The sequence below is a fragment of the Pygocentrus nattereri genome, chromosome 22, assembly GCF_015220715.1.
Source record: "Pygocentrus nattereri isolate fPygNat1 chromosome 22, fPygNat1.pri, whole genome shotgun sequence".
Lineage (NCBI taxonomy): Eukaryota > Metazoa > Chordata > Actinopteri > Characiformes > Serrasalmidae > Pygocentrus > Pygocentrus nattereri.
In genome coordinates this window covers 1474391-1495708 of record NC_051232.1, presented here as the reverse complement: position 1 = coordinate 1495708, position 21318 = coordinate 1474391, and the positions used below count along the sequence as shown (strand labels likewise).

Below are 21318 nucleotides of genomic sequence, written 5' to 3'. Positions count from 1 at the left end.
CTGAACTGGCGTGTATTCAACCATGCAGAGACATATGTGTTTGATCCATACATTCTGCATACACACTATATGGCCAAATGCATGTAAACACCCCTTGTACTCATTGAGTTCAGGTGTTGTAGTCGCACTCATTGCTAACAGGTGGATAAACTCAAGCACGTAGGCCTTGCAGAGGCAGTCGAATGGGTCGTACTGAAGAGCTCAGTGACTTTAAACAGGACACTGTCATAGGACGCCGCCTCTGCCACAAGTCAGTTTAGTATCTGTCCTGCTAGATCTGCCCCTGTCAACTGTAAGTACTATTATTGTGAAATGGTTGCGTCTGGAAGCAACAGCAGCTCTGCCAGACCACACAAACACACAGAGTGGAGACTGAAGTGTGTAGCGTCTGTCCTCTGTTGCGTCACTTACTACATAAATCCAAATTGGATTTGGGCTCGACCCGAATTGGGAATCATTCTCAGCACTGCAGTAACGCTGACGTCGTTAGGGTCCACGGGGGTCCTGACCACTGAAGAACAGGGTAACAGAGTATCAGAGAAACAGATGGACTACAGTCTGTAACTGTAGAACTACAGAGTGCAGCTATACAGTAAGTGGAGCTGATAAAGTGGACAGTGGGCGCAGAAACAAGGTCATAATTCTATGCCCTGTTCGGTGTATATATACACAAATATCTTGAAATATATATCTGACTCTGATATACAGTGGGGAAAAAAAGTATTCAGTCAGTCACCAATTGTTCAAGTTCTCCCACTTAAAAAGATGAGAGAGGCCTGTAATTGACATCATAGGTAGACCTCAACTATGAGAGACAACGTGAGGAACAAACATTCAGAAAATCACATCGTCTGATTTTTAAAGAATTTATTTGCAAATAATGGTGGAAAATAATTATTTGGTCAATAACAAAAAAACATTTTCTGCAAGTCTTTACAAGGTTGGCACACACCGCTGCTGGTATGTTGGCCCGTTCCTCCTGCAGATCTCCTCTAGAGCAGTGATGTTTTGGGGCAACACGGACCTTCAACTCCCTCCAAAGGTTTTCTATGGGGCTGAGATCTGGAGACTGGCTAGGCCACTCCAGGACCTTGAAATGCTTCTTAAGAAGCCACTCCTTTGTTGCCCTGGCAGTGTGCTTGGGATCATGGTCATGCTGAAAGACCCAGCCACGTTTCATCTTCAATGCCCTGCTGATGGAAGGAGGTTTGCACTCAAAATCTCACAATTCATGGCCCCGTTCATTCTTTCATGTACACAGACCAGTCGTCCTGGTCCCTTTGCAGAGAAGCAGCCCCAAAGCCTGATGTTGCCACCCCCAGGCTTCACAGTTGGTTTGGTGTTCTTTGGATGCAACTCAGCATTCACTCTCCTCCAAACACGACGAGCTGTGTTTGTACCAAACAGTTCTACTTTGGTTTCATCTGATCATATGACATTCTCCCAATCCTCTTCCGGAACATCCAAATGCTCTCTAGCAAACTTCAGGCACTGCAAGATCTGAGTCCCTGGCGGCGTCGTGTGTTACTGACATTAGCCTTTGTAACGTTGGTCCCAGCTCTCTGCAGGTCATTCATCAGGTCCCCCCGAGTGGTTCTGAGATTTCTGCTCACCGTTCTCATGATCATTTTGACCCCACGGGCTGAGATCTTGCGTGGAGCCCCTGATCGAGGGAGATTAGCAGTGGTCTTGTAGGTCTTCCATTTTCTGATTATTGATCCCACAGTAGATTTCTTCACACCAAGCTGCTTCCCTACTGCACATTCAGTCTTCCCAGCCTGGTGCAGGTCTACAATCTTGTTTCTGGTGTCCTTCAACAGATCTTTGGTCTTCACCATAGTGGAGTTTGGAGTCTGACTGTTTGAGGTTGTGGACAGGTGTCTTTTATACAGATAACGAGGTCAAACAGGTGCCATTAATACAGGTAATGAGTGGAGGACAGAAGAGCTTCTTAAAGAAGTTGTTACAGGGCTGTGACAGCCAATCTGTACAGCAGCGTTACAGAGCGCTTCAGTGGTTTCAGTCCCACACTGGAAGGGGAAAATGTGATATTGCACCATCTCCTGTCATTTCCATGTGTGTCACTAAACACATCCTGCTCTTTTACTCATGTCAACGTTTCTCAGAGCTTTTCTTGCACATACATTAAAGAGGAATCCCACACTGCTCAAAATAAAGGTTCTGTGGAGGTGCATTCTTCGTTCATCAAGGTGCAAACACCCTAAATGTTTCCTCAAAGGTACAGCAGTGGTTTGAAGGTCCAACCGTGAACCTTAAGTAAGCCTTCCAGGTGAAAAGTCCATATTTGTGCCTTTTCATGACCGAAGGTTTTAAAACAGAAGAATGAAATAAAAAGTGGAGTCAATGCAGCTTAGAACGCATCGGTTCAGTGGATTGGTCCCTGACCAAAGGTTCTGAGATGCACCCTTGAGGGTACCACTCCAGAGGGGGTACTGCCCACTGACAGTGTCCTGCCTTTTTTCTGAGAGTGTGGATTCTCTATATAGAACACATTCTCTTCACTAAAGAACCCTTGAAGAATGGTTTTAACCCATGTAGAATTCCGTGATCTAGAACACAAGTACCACTGTGCTTGTGTTCTAGAACGCTCTGCGGCAGAATTTTTTCCAGGTCAGAGGAAATCTGCGTTCTAGATTACGAGTAGCCCCTGGCATTCTACAGCTCGGCTGGTGCGGAGGTTCCTGCGTTCTAGCTCTAGAGTGGGAGTTCACCACGGCTGCGTCCCAATTCGCGCTCGGTTGTGCGCAGTAGCGAAGCGCTCTTGATCGCAAGTCCGCACGGCGGCTGTTCGGCTCCGCTCGGCTCCGCTCGGCTGTTTCCGCCTCCATCAGTATTCTCCCCGCGTCCGGCGTAGGCTGCTCGCGGACTGGAGCCGCAGAGGAGGTGCGCGAGCAGCCCGCATCACCGCGCGCCCTCTCTCCCCTGTTCGGCGGGAGCTACCCAACCGTCGCTGTCCTCGCGAGAGAAGGAGAGAAGGAGAGAAGGAGGGAGGAGAGAGAGGAGAGAGCAGCTGTAACCGTCGCTTTCTTTGCGTTTTGTTTTCTTCTTTCTTTGTTTTGCTTTCCGTGTGGCGCGTGTGCGATGCGCGGGCGCGGCGAGGCTCTCGCGGTCCTGTGAGCGGTCGGTCGGTCGGTCGGTGGATGTGGAAAAACAGAAGATGATGAATCTCTCCGGCTTCCTCCTGCCAGCTTTATGGGGTCTGGCGCTCGGCGGATCACCCAGCGTCCAAATCGGTGAGAATCAGCCCGTCAGCGCGTCTTCCCGAGAAAAAAGCCAGAGACTCCCCCATTTTCGACGGGCGAAGCTCAAGTCGTCTTCATATTCACATCCAGGGTCTTGCTCGAATTGGCCCGTTCCACCTTAAATGGCGCAGCGGTTCCGTTGTGGCGCCGGAGGCTTCTGAGGCGCCAGAACGTAACTGCTGCACCATTTAAGGTGGAACGGGACAATTCGGCGGTTGGGAATTCAGACCAATGGCGCGGTGGCCGTTAGCCGCGCTGAGAGGGAGTCGCGAGTTTCGGTTTAGCGCCAGTAAGACAGGCTGTCCGGCTATCTCGGCAGGGACCGTGTCGGTGTGGGTGTTTTACTCGTGCCGGGCCGTTAGAGGCTTCACGTCTGAATCCAGTTCAAAGCCTGTGGCTTTTCTCCGGGCAGATGTCGGGCTGTGGGCTTAGCGACGAGCCCAAAGGCTGAAATTAACCGCTTCCTCTTCTTCTGCTTGGTGTTTGTCCCCCAGGCGGCCTCTTCCCCCGGGGGGCGGACCAGGAGTACAGCGCCTTTCGGGTCGGGATGGTTCAGTTCGGCACGGCCGAATTCCGCCTCACGCCACACATCGACAACCTGGAGGTGGCCAACAGCTTCGCCATCACCAACTGCTGTAAGTCCTCACCGCCTCCCGAGCTCGGCTCAGCCTCGGGGACCGTTCAGGGCGGTTATTCGGGGAGGTGGACGGTGTAGCGTGTGTGTGTGTGTTTGTTTACCTCCTTCACTAGGACCAAACATGAAACAGACTAGAAATGGACGATGTCGACTTTGCGGGGCAGAAAGTAAACCAAGCCCGGAGATGTCCCTTCGGTTCCCGAGCTTACGGCGCAGGCAGGGAACCCGGGGCCGAGGAGATCTCCCCACAAAGACAGGAATACAAACTCGCGCGCGCGTGTGTGAGAGGCTGTGTGAATCAGAGCGGATTTGTTATTCATTCAAAATGGCGGCGCTGTCTCTGGAGGGTTTGCGCTATTAAATGTTTGAAGCCCTCAGCTCGGGCGTCTCGGGCGTGTTGAAGTGGAAGTATCGTTTGTCCGGGGATCGACTTCACATATCGGCGGTATTTGTGTGTTTAATGAGGGTGTTTGCCGCTAGACTGATCGAATCGTCTTTTGAGTCGATTCTTTGTCTTAGTGAATCGGTTAGTGAGCAGGGCTCCGGACTCACTGCCTCTCATTAAGGCTTGATGAGCGAGCGCCTCTGCTGTCATATCAGCGGCGCTCTTACCCTCCCCAGCTTCCTCGGTCTGAGGAACCGTTTCGGAAAGCGGTCCGGGATCGCTCGGTGTAAAACCGTGTCATATGAACCCACATTAGCGCCGAGCGGCGTCTTTGCCGTGTGTGAATTCGCCGTTTTGGAGAGAAATTCCTGGAGAGTTTATTTCACGTGTGATTCAGTGAATCGTTGACTCGGGCTGTTCATAAGAATCGGTTGGATAAACTGAATCGGACTTATCATCTCTAGAGGAGCGCGTTTTAGCCTCCGACCGGGTTCTAGTGTGAAGGTGGGGTCGCCAGAGAAACCTGGTATCTAGAACTCTGTTTATTCCTTCGTTTGTGGGTCAGCGGCGGTGTAAACTGGCGGTAATTTGCCGAAAGCGCCACTAAGTTGGTTGCCACGGCAACGGCTGAGGAGCTAACGCCCCGCCCCTTTCCCCTTGTTTAGACTCGATGTACGATAAAAACTGAAGCCTGTGGTCTGAATGGGGTCCGATTGTGGAGGTTTAATGGGGTCTCCTCGGCTTGTGTCGCGTATCTGTGTTGGAAACGGCGGAGAGGCGCGTTAAAACAGCCACAGCCCCCCCGCCCCCGCCCCCGCTCCCGCTCGCCCTTCACGTCCACAGACAACCGTGAAACACCGGGAGCGGAGCCGAGCTCGAGACCCCGGGGGCTTCAGTCCTCAGCCTGTGTCTTCCCAACAAGGGGCGCCAATGACTGATGCTGTGCAGACAGCCCCCTTGAATGGCGCACATCGTGAGGGATGTCATTCTGAAACGCGAGGTGCACGCGTCACACTCAGAGAAGAGGGTTCTTCAAGGGTTCTCCAGTGAAGGCCCTGACTCTGCCTAGCGCGAGGAGTCGTTTGCATGCTCAGATGGTTCTTCACTTTGATGAACAACGTGCTGTAGGTGGTTTAATGTAGAACCTCTTTGGAAATGGTTCTTTATAGAACTGTTACAATGTCAAGCCTTTAATAATAGACCCTAGAACCATGTTCAGGTCCGCTGGAGAACCCTTTCACCTTGTGAAGTACCATTTAAGCATGATATGGTGCTGTAAAGCACTCATAGTTCTAAACAGACTAATGAACGGCCTGAAGTGGTGGGTTTTCCCCCTCACTGTGCAGCCCTGATATTCCAGGACTGTGTGGGAGCTCCCGTCTCACAACGAGGAGTAAAATGGCGTGGATGTGCAGCCAAGCCCAAGTAGCTCGTATAAATGTGTTTGAGCCCAGAATGAGAGGGGCTTCTGTGCTGGTGAATGAGTTGCAGCTCCGTGGGCGTGTGTGTGTGTGTGTGTGTGTGTGTGTGTGTGTGTGTGTGTGGCACGCTCTTCAGAAACGATGGGGCTGTTTTTAGAAGTGAAGGAGTTGCGGCTCCAGCACGCAAGCATCACTGCAACATGTCACTCCTGGGCCTGATTAATAAAATAGCACGCACTCATGTCCTCACACACACACACACACACACACACATCCACATACACACTTCTGCACACCTACAGCTCCTTATCGTACACACACCTGCATGCACAAGCACTCACACACACTCACACTCTTATGCATCTTATCATGAACACACAGGCCCACCAACAGACATGCCCAGGCATTAAGGGTCCACCCCTGTGTGGTTTTCCCGGACTGATATTCAGTAAACAAGCGGGATGAAAAACGGTACATGCTCGTCTCAATGTTTTTATTTTTGATCCATAACTTTACAGATATGCTTCTGAATTATTCAGCTCAGTTCCTGTCTGTGATCATGCATTGCTTTTCGGTCTAAATGTGATGAGTAAACACACCAACATGTACAGGGATTATAAAAGGCACACGTATCCAGAATGAGTCTTCTGCTGTGTTTTCTCCCACTGCACAGCTTAACGGTTCCTCTCACCAAAGAGCTTAAACATGCTGTTAGACTACAGTGGGCTTGTGCATCTCAACAGCGGCTCTAACGCCAGCCGTCTTCCCGAGCTGGTGGATTGAGAGCGATGGAGACTGAGAGTCAAATGATGTTACTGAGCGAGTTCGACTGCAGTGATGAACCTCAGTGTGTCTTTGCTTTGCAGACATGATTAACGAGAGAGTTTGATTAGTTGACTTGACACATAGTCCAGCCTTCAACTGATCCAGTGACGCTGAGGTGGGACACTGAGACACGCCGCAGGCTACCTTTGTTTTGATTGATTGGACTCGACACATCATACTTATTTTGACCAGTTCGGTAAGGCTTGGGTGGGGCATTGCGCCTCGAGTGTTTTCGTGAGTCTTGGTTGCTAGAGATGCACATTCATTTTGTTACAGAACTTAGTTTACGAGGAAACAAAGTAAAATCACGATTCTAATAATGGGAAGAACGATAAATGTCGTCTCGTATAGTTGATCAACCGAACAGCGTAAACACACATAAAAACACTCGTATGGCAAACGGAGACAAATGCAAGCTAGGGTAGTGTAGTGGGTAACACCTCTGCCTTCCACCCTGTAGACTGGGGTTCAGTGCCCCGCCTGGGTAACCGCCATACACTACACCAATAAGAGTCCTTGGGCAAGGCTCCCAACACCACCTTGCCCTCCCTGTGTAAAATGATCAAACTGTAAGTCGCTCTGGATCAGAGCGTCAGCCAAATGCCGTAAATGTAAATGTAATGTAAATGCAAGCATGTCCGTTATTTGTAAGATCCATATAATATGTAAACACATGTGCAGGCAAACCCATATATACTTTATTTGCTAAGATATATAAGGCACATCACCAGTGTTTGCAGTAGAGGGTATATTTGTATTTCTATACACTTTCTTAAGGGGCCTACATCATTAAAACTACCTTTTGGGTGAAGTGTGTAAATATTGTTGAAGTTGTAAGTTTTGAAACACACCCTTATTCGTCAGTCCATGCGGTCCATATATGGAAATAAGCTGCAAAGCTGCCTTTTAGATTAATTATAACTGGGATGTCAAATGATGTTACTGAGTGAGTCATGCTTTTTGGCAAACGACTGCAATGATATATGTGTATCAGTAATTTTCATCATTTTTCCCAATTTTGTCATGTCAAATTCTGCGAACTGTCTCCCACAATCACACAGTGCTAACATGGGTAGGATGAAGACGAGCACAAGCTGCCTACGTCACGTGAACCCAGCCACCACATCTTTTCAGACTGCCACTAACAACGTCACGTCACTGGACAGCTAAACACGCTTGGAGGAGAACATTAAACGCCAACCATGTTACAGTTAACGGACGCCCGTCTGCGGTTTAAGGATGTCGTGAATCTGATGTAGGCTTTTCTCAGCTCCTTTCTCAAGTTTAAGGAAAAGAAAATATGGAAGATATTTGTGAATGAGGCCCACTGGAGAGTTCATACGTCAAAAAAATATACAAAATAGAAGAACATGTGGGATATGGGCCCTTCCTGGAGAAGGTACAACAGTGTTTCCCACAGGTCTGAAATAAATCCTGGGGGAGCGTGAAGACGGCGTTAATGCATACAGACAGAATTAATCTCAGGATCCTTTCTACTTAATTGAGTTTGCAACTAAGGCATGTGAGATTTAGCAACTGGTTGTGCCCTTTTTATTCATAATAACATAAAATATGAACATTTTTCAAACAGAACATGGGGGGGGGGGGGTCAAAATCCTTGGGGGTGCGTTTGGGAAACACTGCAGAAAGTGACTTTGGCTCTAGGTCAGGTGTCCAATCAGATCCTGCAGGTTTTCAGTCAAAACAAGCTGAAGCACACCTGGCTCCACTGGCTGTTATAGTGTTGTGAACCGCTGTGCAGTTATTAATTATGCCACAGCACCTTATATTTCATTCTGCTGCAATGCATAAATCATACAGGCTTTCTAGCAGAGAATGGTTTTAATGCAGGATGTCTGCAGGAGGGAGACGGTGATGTTTGCTAGAGTGCTTCTATGATCTCTGACACTTGGGACACATATGTTGTGCTGCTTGGTTCATAAATGTATAGTCTGTTCATTATTTGGTCCATAGCGCTGTGATGCTATAATGGCATCTTGAAAAGTGTGTGTGTGTGTGTGTGTGTGTGTGTGTGTGTGTGTCTCATCGCTTAAATATTCACATCAGTCCATGCGGTGGATTTAGTGCTGAAGACAGGATGAGAAACGAGTGAGTGGGCACTTTTCTCTGTTACTGACAGTCCCTCAATCCCAACAATCAGCAATCACCTTGAACGAGGGAGGGGGAAGGGAAAAGTGGAGGGGCTCGAAATTAAGAGAGAGGTTGGGGTCAAAGGACTGGGTTCATTTGAACATGTTTAGATCAGGAAAAAGCCACGTTTACGAGGACGTTTTGGTCAAAAACGCACATCTTGGCATTGATTTCAGGGAGAAAAACACATTGATGGATAAAAAGTGCACAAAACCTAATGGAACATACTCTAACATAATCACCTGCCAGCTAATAATGGGCTGGGTCGGGGTTTCGGTCGGTTACGTTCTGCGCATGTGCGTTCGTGTCACAGCAAAGTCAGAGAACTCGTAAACGGCTCTGGCAGAAGTTTATGACGTTCAGCATGGCGGAGCAGAAACTGGTGTTCAGCGGAGACGAAGTTCATGCTCCGAACTTTAAAAGACGGCGCTGGGACGGACGTCTCGGAACACGGCGTCTTCCTCTCGGCCTTCTTTAACGAGGACGTGTGAAGGACGTTTTTCTGAGTCTGACGTCATTTTAAAGCAGTTAGAAACAAGCGTGCCAACTGGAAACTCATAGCGAGCAGGTAAACGAAGATTTTCCATCAGACTGTTGAATAGCGTGTCCATATAAACACCTCAGTCTGAGTCTGGAATCGGAACGTATTCAGTCGGATTGGCAAAAATCCTTACATGTTAACGCAGGCGGTGATGACAAGTCATGGTTATGCGCCTGTAACAAGAGGCCAATTCAGAAAGTGAATTGTGTTGGATTGAGAAGTTTAAAGGTGTGAAATGACTTGATATGTGACTTTATTTCCTCCTTTAACTCACACTATGGTGGGGCTGGAAATGTATTGCTTTTAAATCGAAATCGCAGTTTGGATGAATGCAATTTTCAGGAAGAGCTGCAGTTTTTATATAGACTTACAGTCTAGTGTCAACAACATTGATATGATGCAAGTTTTTAAGTAGGGAAATTTGACCTATAACATGGAGCTTGTGAACTCCTGAGACCTCATGACCGCAAATGACCAGCAGGCTGGCGAGCTGTGTTAAGAGATCAGGTCTTAAACCAGAAAGAATATATCGCTGTTGTTGGGACAAAACCTTTAATCTCTGTTTTCGTTTTTTGACATAGTTGGAAAAAGGCAGCCGGCCTTTACTTTGTGTCAAAATTTCATGATGAACGGAACAACAGAAATGGTCCAAAATTACTCGGACAACTGATTTCTCCATTTACTTCAATTGAAAGTTAAGACCTTTATCTTTTTCTGTGAAGTTACCTTTCTGGAGATATAAGGTTTTGTTCCAACAGCTGCAATATGCTGGTCTTTTTAGCCAAAAAGGCCCATACCTCAACACATACCTCAGTTATAAACAATCGCAGTATTGGTCAGAAGAATCGTTCAGCCCTGCTCACCAGGGTCGGTTTGCGAACTCATCCACACGATTCTGTTAGATTTGGCACCAAACACCACAAGATTAATGTGCAGAGTGTCCGCTTGAATTTGAGGATAATGATATCTGTACTGGTTGAGCCAGAAAGGCAGATTAAACACTGACCAATGCAGGTAAATGTACATTGGCTCCCCCCACCCGGCACTGGCAAGCGTTGCCATCTAAGAGTTTAGTTTTTTTATCACTAGTACAGCAGGCAGAGTCTCTTACAGTAGCTAATGCTAGAGCTGGACATAAGTCATGAAGTTGCAAGTGATAAGTAAGTCTCAAGTCTTGACGCTCGAGTCCTGAGTTCTTCTTCAGCTAATTTAAGGACATTTTCAACACTGACCACCAAAATGATGGTAACAGTAACACAGCCTTTTAAGAGTAGAGTGTGGCTGTGTATGAACTTATTACTGTTTTTCCAAATCAAATACAAAATCCATTGCACACTGATAACCATGACAGACATAGTGATGTTTGGAATAGTGCAAGTATTCAAAAGAAAGTACTATTAAACTTAAAAAATTACATTTGAAGATCATTTTTGTTTCTAAGACTAACTCAGCCAACTAAAATAGCTGCTAGTTTCAATTGAATTCACACGACAACAGAAACAAAACATCTAAGCTGAACACTGTTTACAGAAATGGCAGCACAATGCTGTGGATCCCAAAACAGTTGGGACGCTGTGCAGAATGTAAATAAGAATAGAAAGCAGTGATGTGCCTCTCACGCAAACCATATTTCTAAAGTAAATTACTCCAAAGACAACATATCAAACTTTGAAACTGAGCAATTTTATTGCTTTTGCAAATGATATGCCTGTTTTTAATTTGACGTCAACAACAAGTTCCTAAAAAGTTGGGAAAGGGGTGCGTTTACCTCTGTGTTTCATCGCCTCTTCGTTTAACAACCCTCTAAGAGTTCAGAAGAGTGTGGTGCTGCAGTTGCAGTGAGGCGAATTTCAAAAGTTGGTTAATACTTTCCTCAATAAGTGCATCGATTTACCTCGATAAATGCACCCTTAATCAACACATATCTCAGTAGCAGAGTTATAATATAACACTGGAGCTGATCTGTGTGTCACTCTGTTCTTCACCTATTGCTACCACCACAGTTGGGAATCTCAGCTCAGATTTAGCTTTCACTTGTTAAAACTACAGCAACAAATGATTTAGCGGTGCTGAGAGCACTGCTGAATGAACCTGAGGTTGGCACTGTGATTGTGACGTTATTGGAAGAAACGATAATTAAGAGTCCCACAAACGGGGAAATTCCACCTCCGCATTTAACCCATCCGTCAAGTGAAACACCACATACACACTAGTGGGCAGTGAGCACACTTGCCCGGAGCGGTGGGCAGCCCAATCCGCAGCGCCTGGGGAGCAGTTGGGGGTCAGGTGTCTTGCTCAAGGACACCTCAGTCACGGACTGTCGGCTCTGGGGATCAAACCGGCGACCTTCCGGTCATGAGGCTGGTTCCCTGACCTCCAGCCCACGACTGCCCAGTTGGCTGCAGAAGTAGTAGCTTTAACGTTTTCAAGTTATTTTGAAGATACTAAACAGATAAACTTTGTAAGAAAAATGGAACTAAAAAAATCTTTAAATTAAACATTTTATACAAATATTTTTACACAATTTTTAGATAAAACATACATGATCTGAGTCACTGACCTTGATGAAAGAGCACAGATCAGGAGCGGACCTTGCCTTTTTAGTGTATACATGCAAGTGAGACAGGAGTCCTGTTTCTTTGGCTAGAGTGAGTGAGATTATAGGACTGAGTGCAGTAACTGGTCAACCCCTAGTTCAGGTTGTGATAGTGAAGACCGTTCGAATGTTTACAGTTAATTTTGGGTCATTACCCCGCTGCCACGTGAAGCACTGCCCATGTGGTTTTGAGACGTTTGGCTGTGTCAGAGCAGTCCAGATGCTCCTGTTCACATCAAGTCTGAAGACCTCTGAATTATGAGCAGTAACGGATGCTCAGTAACTTTGAGATCATATCAGTTTTATCAGATGTTTGCTTTAAAAGTAATTTTAACTGTTTAAGTGGTGCCGGGTTTTCCATTCACTTTACTCTATTTCTAAACTTCTACGAATAAATAATAATAATAATGTTTCTCTATCATTTTGGCTTTTATTAGTCCCAGCTTCTTAATATAAGAAACGTTTACCTATAATATAAGAAGTGCTTACCTGTATTTTCTCCAGCTGCTTTTGAGTCCCATGTGTTGTAAACCCTCTGTAGTACTGTTATAAAAAATGGCTGGATTTTCTATGCAGTTTATTCAATATAGATCAAATTAATGCTGACACTCTTTTTTTAAACCTTACAGTTATTGTTACGTTTGTTCTGATGTCAGAGGTCTGCGCGGGACTGTTTTCCCCAGTCCTTCCTCCGGCAGAAAATCGGAATTTGTCTTGCTCCCACCCTGAACCGAAACGATTTGTCCTGCTCCCGCCAGCTCAGTTCTGTCAAGGTGAACTGACAATATCTGACAAAGTCTATTGACGAATACATTACCCTCTGCTGAAATAACACAGCAGTCATGGTCATCTGACTCGCTGTGAAGTAACAACGCAATTCCCAGTCAACTCCGAGCAGGAATGAAGCCATAGAACAGTTGTTTTCGGTGTGTTTTGCTGGGCTGTCAGACTGAAGGCTCTGCCCTGTCTGTAAGCTATGCATTCGTTTTGTCGTTCAGGTGATGCTTTCGCAGATCTTTAGTGACATCATTCACTTGAACTGTTTTCCTGTTATTGTTTATATAGATTATACATATGATTTAGGGATCGTTCTGCTTTATTAAGGCTATTCGTTAATTTGTGTGATTTCTCTTCAAGATATTGTGGCAGGTGCCGTGGGAATTCACGAGAGTGCAGTAAATCTAATATTTGTTGATAATATTAGTTGATATACTAGTCATACCATCACTGGTGCATATGTTTCGTGTTGTCTGTATGAAATGGGTACCGGAACTCTTTTATCTGTGATCTGTTAGTGAGATCAAAGGTAACGCTGCCACGCAAACCCTGACGCAGACCAAATAAGTGGTCCGAGACCCCTTGAGGAACTTGGACTCGTCACACTTTCAAACAAAGCCACGTCTGGTTTATTTGAAGTATGAATGAACATGAAAGACCAAAGATATCGAAATGGTCCAAAGTCTCTTTTATTATCTGCAGCAGATGTCATTCCCATGCTGCTTTGGTACATGCATACATTGATCTGTTCATGAGCTGAGATTTATAGAACAGATGGGGGACATTTAAAAATATATAAACGTGCACAACAAATGTGTCAGGATTTCAACATTTTATAAAAGCAGTAAGTCAAGGGAGATAATAAATAGACGCTACGTAAAACCCATAAGCTCTGTTCAATCAGAGAAGAGCACCAATCAGAGAGTTCAGTGGAAATGATCCCTGTTATAAAAACTGCCCAATCATTTTTGACCAGTAGAGTCAAGGTTCAGACAAATCTGACACACCTCCTCCACTAATTAATGTCTTTGAGAGTCCTTGGTTGACTGGATCACAAGCATTAGTGTTGAGTAAGTCAGTGGGGGGTGGAGCAGCATGTGAATAACCTGAGACCACTGATGGTAACGGTAACGGTAAACGTCCTATAGAGGGCAAATAATGCTTTGTACTGATTATACAATAGTGGAACGTGTAATTGAACCAGCTCTGAATCACAGGCAGGAGTACTGCCAGTCCTGCGAGCTTCCCCAGAGACAGGAGCAGCAGGCTTGCTGGCATGTTGAGTAAGTGATGGTGGTTCAAAGCTTTACGTTTTGTACTCTGGCTTCATGTGCGCTGCTTACAAATGACTCCAGATGGGCAGACAGTGCAGAGAGGAAAGGATGTGAAAAGCGATCGAACGGACGCGCCCGGCGCTCAGCCCCTAATACGCGCTCTGTCTTTACTCCTTGCGTTGATTTGATTCGATTATATTTCTTTAGGAAACAGTTGAATGCGGTCAAACTCCTGTGCCACACAGCTTGAATGAGATACAGACATCAGGATGTAGCTGTGGCAGGTTAACTGGGCATCCTAGATTTTGAATTCAGCACAGAAATCTAGTTTCAAATATAGAGGTGCACTTCATTCTGAGACCGAGGCCCAATCCCATTTCACCCCTTGCCCCTACCACTTGGCCCTTAGGCCTCCGTTTTGCTCGTTCACGCCCAGGGCGAAGTGTTAGGGCTCCAAACGGAGGTTTTTCAGAGCCACACTCCAAGCGAGCGACCAGAGAAACCCACAAAAAACCCACTAGAAACATGACAACCGTTGCATTATCTTCGTTTAATGTTGCTTCAATGTATTATGGTCCTTTTCTTCATACCAAGCAAGGGGTAAGGGTAAAAATACGTGTGGCGTGGATACGATCACTGAAAGCTCAGTGCGACGTGGCCGTGTGTGGTAGAGGTGAGCTGGTTTGTACCAGAGGAACCATGTTTAGCCATTTATAGAACCTTAAATAGTGAATGTTTTTCATCAGCGTACATTTTTGTGTGGGATAGTTTGTTGTATTGTTTTCCTCTTTGCAGTATCATTACCTGAAAAGCAGCGAGACCTCCCCACTTCTGGATGTTTACATATGTAAGCAAGTGGACTTGCCATTGCAAGCCCTGATAGTCAAGAGCAGATCGTTTTGGCTGTGTAAAGAGAATTTGGTGTCGGTTTAGGAAGCTATTAATACTATTCTTATGCATTTCTTTGTAAATATTTTCAAACTATGCTTTGGCCCAGAATGAAACGTAAAGCATTCAGCTGCACACGAGTTCTTCAGAAATGACAGAGACTGTAAATGAACTCTTAGCAGATTGCAGTTGCACTTTTTTTGAAAGCAAATGTGCAGAGAACGTTAAAACTGGGTCTGTTTAAATTTATAGTGTAGTCAGTGTATTAGCAATAATTATTAGCAAAATTATCCTGCCCTGCGCATTCTTCACATAGCTTTAGAGGGTCTACATGAAAGTGATAGAAATCTCAGATGATGATGTCTACGATATGCTCTGAAAAGCATATGATCACAACTAGAGTACTGACCGTATTGAAAACAGCTCTTCTTTGTTTTTGTGGTTGAAAACAGCTTAAAGATGGACAGATTTTTTTTTCATCGCTTCCTTTCGTCCTAGGCAATATCTATAAGAATCACATGCTAATTGTTGTGAAAACGTTAGTTTTATTGTTGTTAATGCCTCGTTTTAATCCATTGCTTTAGTTGTGAAAGTGAACAAAACATCTTGTCCATATTCTTTAATGTTCTAAAGCACATTGTTTAAAATGAAATGAGTCCCCTTTAATGTAATAAGCCTCACGAACTTCTGTAATGTTTCTCTAAAATATATGCTTACGTATCGGCATCCGTCCAAAATTCCCATATTGGTGCATCCCTAATATGACATCACCCTGTTGCCCAGGCCTAGTGCACTCGCATGTACTCAGTATCTTTCTTCATCTTACACACACACACACACACGCACACACACACACACACACACACACGTAGACATACATTAGCTGTCTCTCCTGGCGAGTATTGTTAAAGCAGGGCAGCTAAGTAGGGCAGCTAAATTTACCGCTCCACTGTTTCAGGCCTCAAACAAACACAAGGTACACCTCTGTCACTGTGTGTGTGTGTGTGTGTGTGTGTGTGTGTGTGTAGGTGTGTGTGTGTGTGTGTGTGTGAGTGTGTGTGCGCTGCTCTACACGTCTTTTTGCCTCTCTGTTCGCCTCTGTGACATTCTCGCTCTCCTCCTCCTCGCTCTCCTTCCGTTTTGCTCTCCTCTCTTTCTTTGTCTCACCAACACAGTGTGAAGTGCTGTATAATTCTACAGGGAGTTCCCAGATTCGCTGTGTTTGTGTTTTTTTTGAATGAGAGAAAAGGAAACGAGGGTCCTTCAATGGGCCGGTCCCATTGTCTTCCACACACTCAACATATCTGCATCAGGGCTGTTACTGTCCATTATATTTAGACCTGAATAATCTACCAACTGCTTTGTATTATTGAGCAATCCAAGTGATCCCAACATGTATGCCCACCGGGCCCTGCTGCTTACTGTAAGAGAGACCAGCACCAGTAGAATGTCAAATATTCATCATCATCAAACCTCCGACTGATCATTGCTGACTGATGGAGAAAGTTACATTTTAATTAGTGACTTGTTTTAAATCCACAGCTCTAATATGCACTGATTAAAGAACAGTTACTGCGGCTTTGACTTTACTGACTCTTTACTGACTCCTCACTGACCTCAAAACCAAAGGACTGTGAGGCTTTAGTGATTAGATTGTTTGTGTGAAGATCTGTTTTGATGTTTGACTCAAACAGTTAATAATGTGTTGGAGTTCCTGTCAGCAGGGGCTCAGTGTTGCAGGTACATTGAGCTGGTCTGATATTATTAGCTCGCTGTGTTTATGCATCTCACTGCCTTCCTAGAGACGGATTTGTGTGCCAGTTTGGCTTAAATCAACACACAACCAACACCCTCCAAAGCTGTTATGATAGATCATATGCTGCCTTGTGCGGCCTCATTCAGTGCCACGTTATACAAGCTCATTCCAGTGTTCTTGGGTTTCTGTGGCTGTTAAAGTCTAAATCTACAGTTTGGGAGTGGGCTGCCTTTTTGGGAGTGATCAGCACTGCGCACCGCAGGATGATCATGCAGAAGCTTCATCGGAGAACCAGGCCTGGGACGGCATTTCAGTCATCTGTGCACCACGGATGGTAATGCCACGTAACTGAATTTCGTTGGTGTGTCGGCTGTTTGTGAATCTGAATAATCGAAGCAGAAATGCCACTTTAGCTCTTAATCTTGCATGATACTGAAAAAGCTTCATCTGAAAACTCTGCTTAAACACGCGACTGATCTTCTGTAGGAATACTCAGCAGTCGGCACGACTTACACAGAACCCCTCTTATCCACTTACTGCTTAGCACTTACAAATGAGTGCAAAACCAGGCTAGAACTTCAGTTCTAGTATAAAACATTGCAGATTCCTTTGTTTGCGGCCCGACACACCAAGTCGACTTTGGGCAGTTGGACGCTGTCAGGCATGTTGGCTGACCATCGCACATAACGAGGTGCGAGGTGTGTCGTTCCCCATCGACTCTATTCGACTGTCGTCAGCATGTTGAATGGGCGTCGGTGGTCACCTGTGAGGAGAGCCAACAGCACTCTCCAGAGGATGGCTTCATTTTTAGCACCAGTGCAAATACAACATTTATAATTGGGGGTGGGCGTTTTAGCCTTTTCTAAATGAGCAGTGACTGAAAATGATATTCCCAGTTAAAAATAACGAAACCCAATTTCACAATAACATAATCACATGAAATAAAGCCTAGGATGCTTAATGTATGAACATTCAAAGACTGTTGTCCATGCCTGCTATGGAGAGTTGTTCTTAAAAGGTACTTTATGTTCTACGACAAGCAACTAAATTTGTTATAGAACCTGAATAGACTTCTTTTTTCCTCTGACAGCCAAACCAGCATTGGCCGCTGGCTCTGCCCTGAAGCTGATACTGGGTATTAGATCCATCTCTACACAGAAACACTTTACAGTCTTTAACTACTGGTGCTGGTTTCTATTTACGTTCACTCTGTGATCATTAATACTCGTTTATATATCAGAATGGTTTAATAAATACGGTGCCGTATCCTGCAGTAGGTTAGCGGCGTGTTGTACATGTTTAGGTTTTGTAGTACGTTGTTATTTAGGCTGAGGTTGAAACAGTGTTTATCTAATGGTTTTAGCTTTTGGACTCAACTGAAAAGATCTGTAAAGTGGGAAAGTGAGTGGTTTGCGTTACTTTCATTGCGTACGTTTTTTGTGCCAGCAGACGTTCAAATAAAACAGATTAATGAAGACACGTTATGAGTCAGAAGCTTCGTGTTCTCCATAAAGAGGCGTATTGGAAAGTTTTGGTCTGGCACAGTGATCAGTGCTCGATGCATCTCAGTTTTCTGGACACGGATTAAGAATAGCCCCGGACACTGTCGATAGGAATTCTCCATGGGAAATCATCTTAGGGGGGTACTAAACATGATTTGAAGGATTCAGATGCAGAAAACCATCACGTAGGTTTGAATCGATCCCAACTCTAGACTAAAGCCATGCTTCACCGAGGAGCCTCCTCGTATGCTGCTGTGTAGCCGTGTCAGGGTTTAATTGGGGTCTAAAGAAGTGTGAACAGTCTTATTTTGATTATGCAGACGTGCTGAGGGGACAGTGCAGTGGACTTGCATGCTAATGAAATTGGGGTAAGTTGATTAGTAACCAATGCGAATGTCTCATGGGTTCAGGCTTCTTTCAGCAAGGCCTAGAGAGGTGGGGAGGTAGAGAGTATCTCCATACTTTGTGTAGAAGATCATAGAGGTGTGAAGCTCAGGGCGTTTCAGTGTTAATGAGCTGTGTGCCGTTTGAGTTCAGGCTCCAGTTTTTACACCACTCTGTTGATGTTTGACTGCCTGTCTTTTCAGCAGAAATCTGTGCAAATGTTCCTGTGGGGTTTTGACCTGATACACCAGCAAACGTTTACACGAACATCAGTGTTACTTATTGTTTTGGGCATATTAGCAGCCCTGATGATGATGATGATGATGATGATGATGATGATGGCCTTGCCAGTTTAAAAGCTTGAGGCTTTACTGAAAAGAGAAATTCACTGGGATTATTCGTCCTTTCAAAAATAAGCGTTTTCCCCCAAATATATGTCTGAATTATTGTCAGCTGTAGAATGATTTTGAAGTGTGTTCTCATTCAGATGTAACCTTTTTTAGCCACAGCTAGGATTTGTTAAGTGGCCATCCACAACTTCCTGTTCTGTGTAAATACGAGCTGACACACAGGCCCAACACTCTTAGTCATCCATCAACGTGGGGAAGATCAGAGAATCCACGAAGACTAGATTAATGGACACTGTGAGTCAGAAGCGTAATGAAACAAAAGGCTGCTGACCTTCGGAAATCAGGCAGCGGCTGTAAAAACGGCCTCAGACCTGAACACACCTGGAAATCTTCACTACTAGGACAGTCATTGCTTTAAGGCCGACTCAGAAACGTGGCTGATTCTGCCGTTTAATGTGCTTTTTTCTATCCGCCACGCGATTTCTCCATCTTTCTTCCGTCTACAAGCACTGGTGCAGGTTTCTGGCATTCAGAGAGGCCGCGCTGTATGAGCAGAGGAGCTGTACAAGACAGCTGTTTGTGCTTTAGCTGATCTGTTTGATATTCATTTAACTGTCCTCCCAAACGTGATGTGTGTGATCGGACAAAGCTGAAGATACGTTTTTGTTTACTTTGTGTCACAAACAAAATTTTGGGGCAGGAGGTTAGGTACCCGGCCTCGTGACCGGAAGGTCGCCGGTTCGATCCCCAGAGCCGACAGCACATGACTGAGGTGTCCTTGAGCAAGACACCTAACCCCCAACTGCTCCCCGGGCGCTGCTGATAGGGCTGCCTATCGCTCCGGGCAAGTGTGCTCACTGCCCCCTAGTGTGTGTGTGTGCGTGTGCTCACTAGTGTGTATGTGGTGTTTCACTTGACGGATGGGTTAAACGAGGAGGTGAAATTTCCCCGTTGTGGGACTAATAAGGGTCTCTTAATTAAACTACCTTTGTGAACAACACATGAATGAGAACACAAGTCACAATAATTAGCGCTGCTCTGATTAAACAAAATAACAATAATAAATAATAATAATAAAACAAACAGTCAGCGATAAAGGAAAGCTCGTGCATCTTTCATACAGTGAGAGGAAACATGGTAGCACACAGAAAGCGCTGATGCTTTTCACTCTTTTCACCTCCTTCTATGGCAGATCTAAGCAAATTAAATGGGCTCCTGCCAAATTCTCCAGATTAATTGTGGTGAGATTCTTGGTTCAGGAGGGTGTGACTGATGAAGCTGCCTGAAAAAGGTTGACAGGCAAAACTTTCTCAGTGGATCATTTTGTCACCAAGTCTCCAGAGCTGGAATTAGATGCTTCCACAACGCCAGCAAACGATTAAAAGGCTTGCCAGAGGAAAATCAGTGTTGTCATCAAACCACAAACACAAGTGCCTGAAGTTTGCCAAACATCAACTTTGAGTGTGTTCAGGTTTTAAGGTGGGACACAAATCTTTTAACATTTCAAAATGTTTTGCCTTAAAAGTTCGATTGCACTGATTTTCACTGTAAACCGTTAACAACGAAGCCGTGTTTGACTAGTAGCTGTTCTTGGGTGCCAGTCGTTCTGAAGAGAATGATATTTTAGTGCTTCTGACCTTTAAAACCAGACGAAATGTAGTCATATTGGTCTTTTGAGCCAAAGGGATTTTAGATTTCCCTGACATGGCATTGCCAGTAAGTGTTGTCTGGATGTCTTAAGACGTCCTGGTGTGAAGAGGGAATCCGGCCGTGTTTTGGTGACGACTCGGGCCGCGGTGTTCAGCCGCGGATCATTATAAACATAACGCGACATGGTTCCAGTCTCTGAACTCAGCAGCTGCTCGGACAGATTTAGAGTCTGCTGGGTCTTTGTACAGATCAGTGTGTTGAGGACAGAACTCCTAATACCAGACCAGTGGCTCGAGACCGAATTTGTCCAGCCCCTGTTGCAATTGGTGGCACTCTAAAAATAGCCATAAGCATGCTAGCAAGAGTCAGTGTGTTGGAGCTGAAATGCATGACTTTAAGCTCAGTTCAGTGTGTGTGTGTGTGTGTGTGTGTGTGTGTGTGTGTGTGTGAGGGAAGGGAGGTTTAAGCCACATTAAGTTTACATATATAAACGCCAGGCGGCTAGCAGTTTCAGATATCAGCAGTAGGAGACTAAGCCCCATTTCGGGGACTTGGAGGTGATGGCGCAGCGTCAGCAATGCCTCAGATGTTCTGTGTCAAAGGTCTTGGGTCTGATTTGATTAACATTAGGCAGGCGCCAATATAAAGCACTTCTCTAACCTTCACGGGTTTCATTAATATCACTATATTGTGTGAGTTGTGAGTCACTACACTCGAATTAAGAGTCACTATAATTGGATGAAGTGTCGCTGTATTAAGATTACAGGACAACAACTCAGTAACGGCCACTTATGGGTGACTTTTTAAAGATTAATAAATTAGGTTGGGGAGGTTTTAAACAGCAGTGCAGTGTAGGGGATTATATTTGTACAGTATATAGAAGCTGTCCACACGATGATGCCCAATGTGTGTATAATT

General features: G+C 45.2%; 1 protein-coding gene across 5 annotated transcripts in view; it reads left to right on the top strand.

Annotated features, from left to right (window-relative positions):
• The first annotated feature begins 2738 nt into the window (after positions 1-2738).
• Positions 2739-21318, top strand: part of gria2a (glutamate receptor, ionotropic, AMPA 2a) — a 47156-nt gene continuing 28576 nt past the window's right edge. The window contains exons 1-2 of one of the 5 annotated variants that reach the window (XM_037532600.1): positions 2739-3254; positions 3758-3898. In XM_037532600.1, coding sequence (XP_037388497.1) covers positions 3179-3254; positions 3758-3898 — 217 coding nt within the window. In that variant the 5' untranslated portion in view covers positions 2739-3178. The remainder of the gene's footprint in view (positions 3255-3757; positions 3899-21318) is intronic. The other 4 variants (XM_037532601.1, XM_037532602.1, XM_017724923.2 and 1 more) reach the window with 4 other exon arrangements.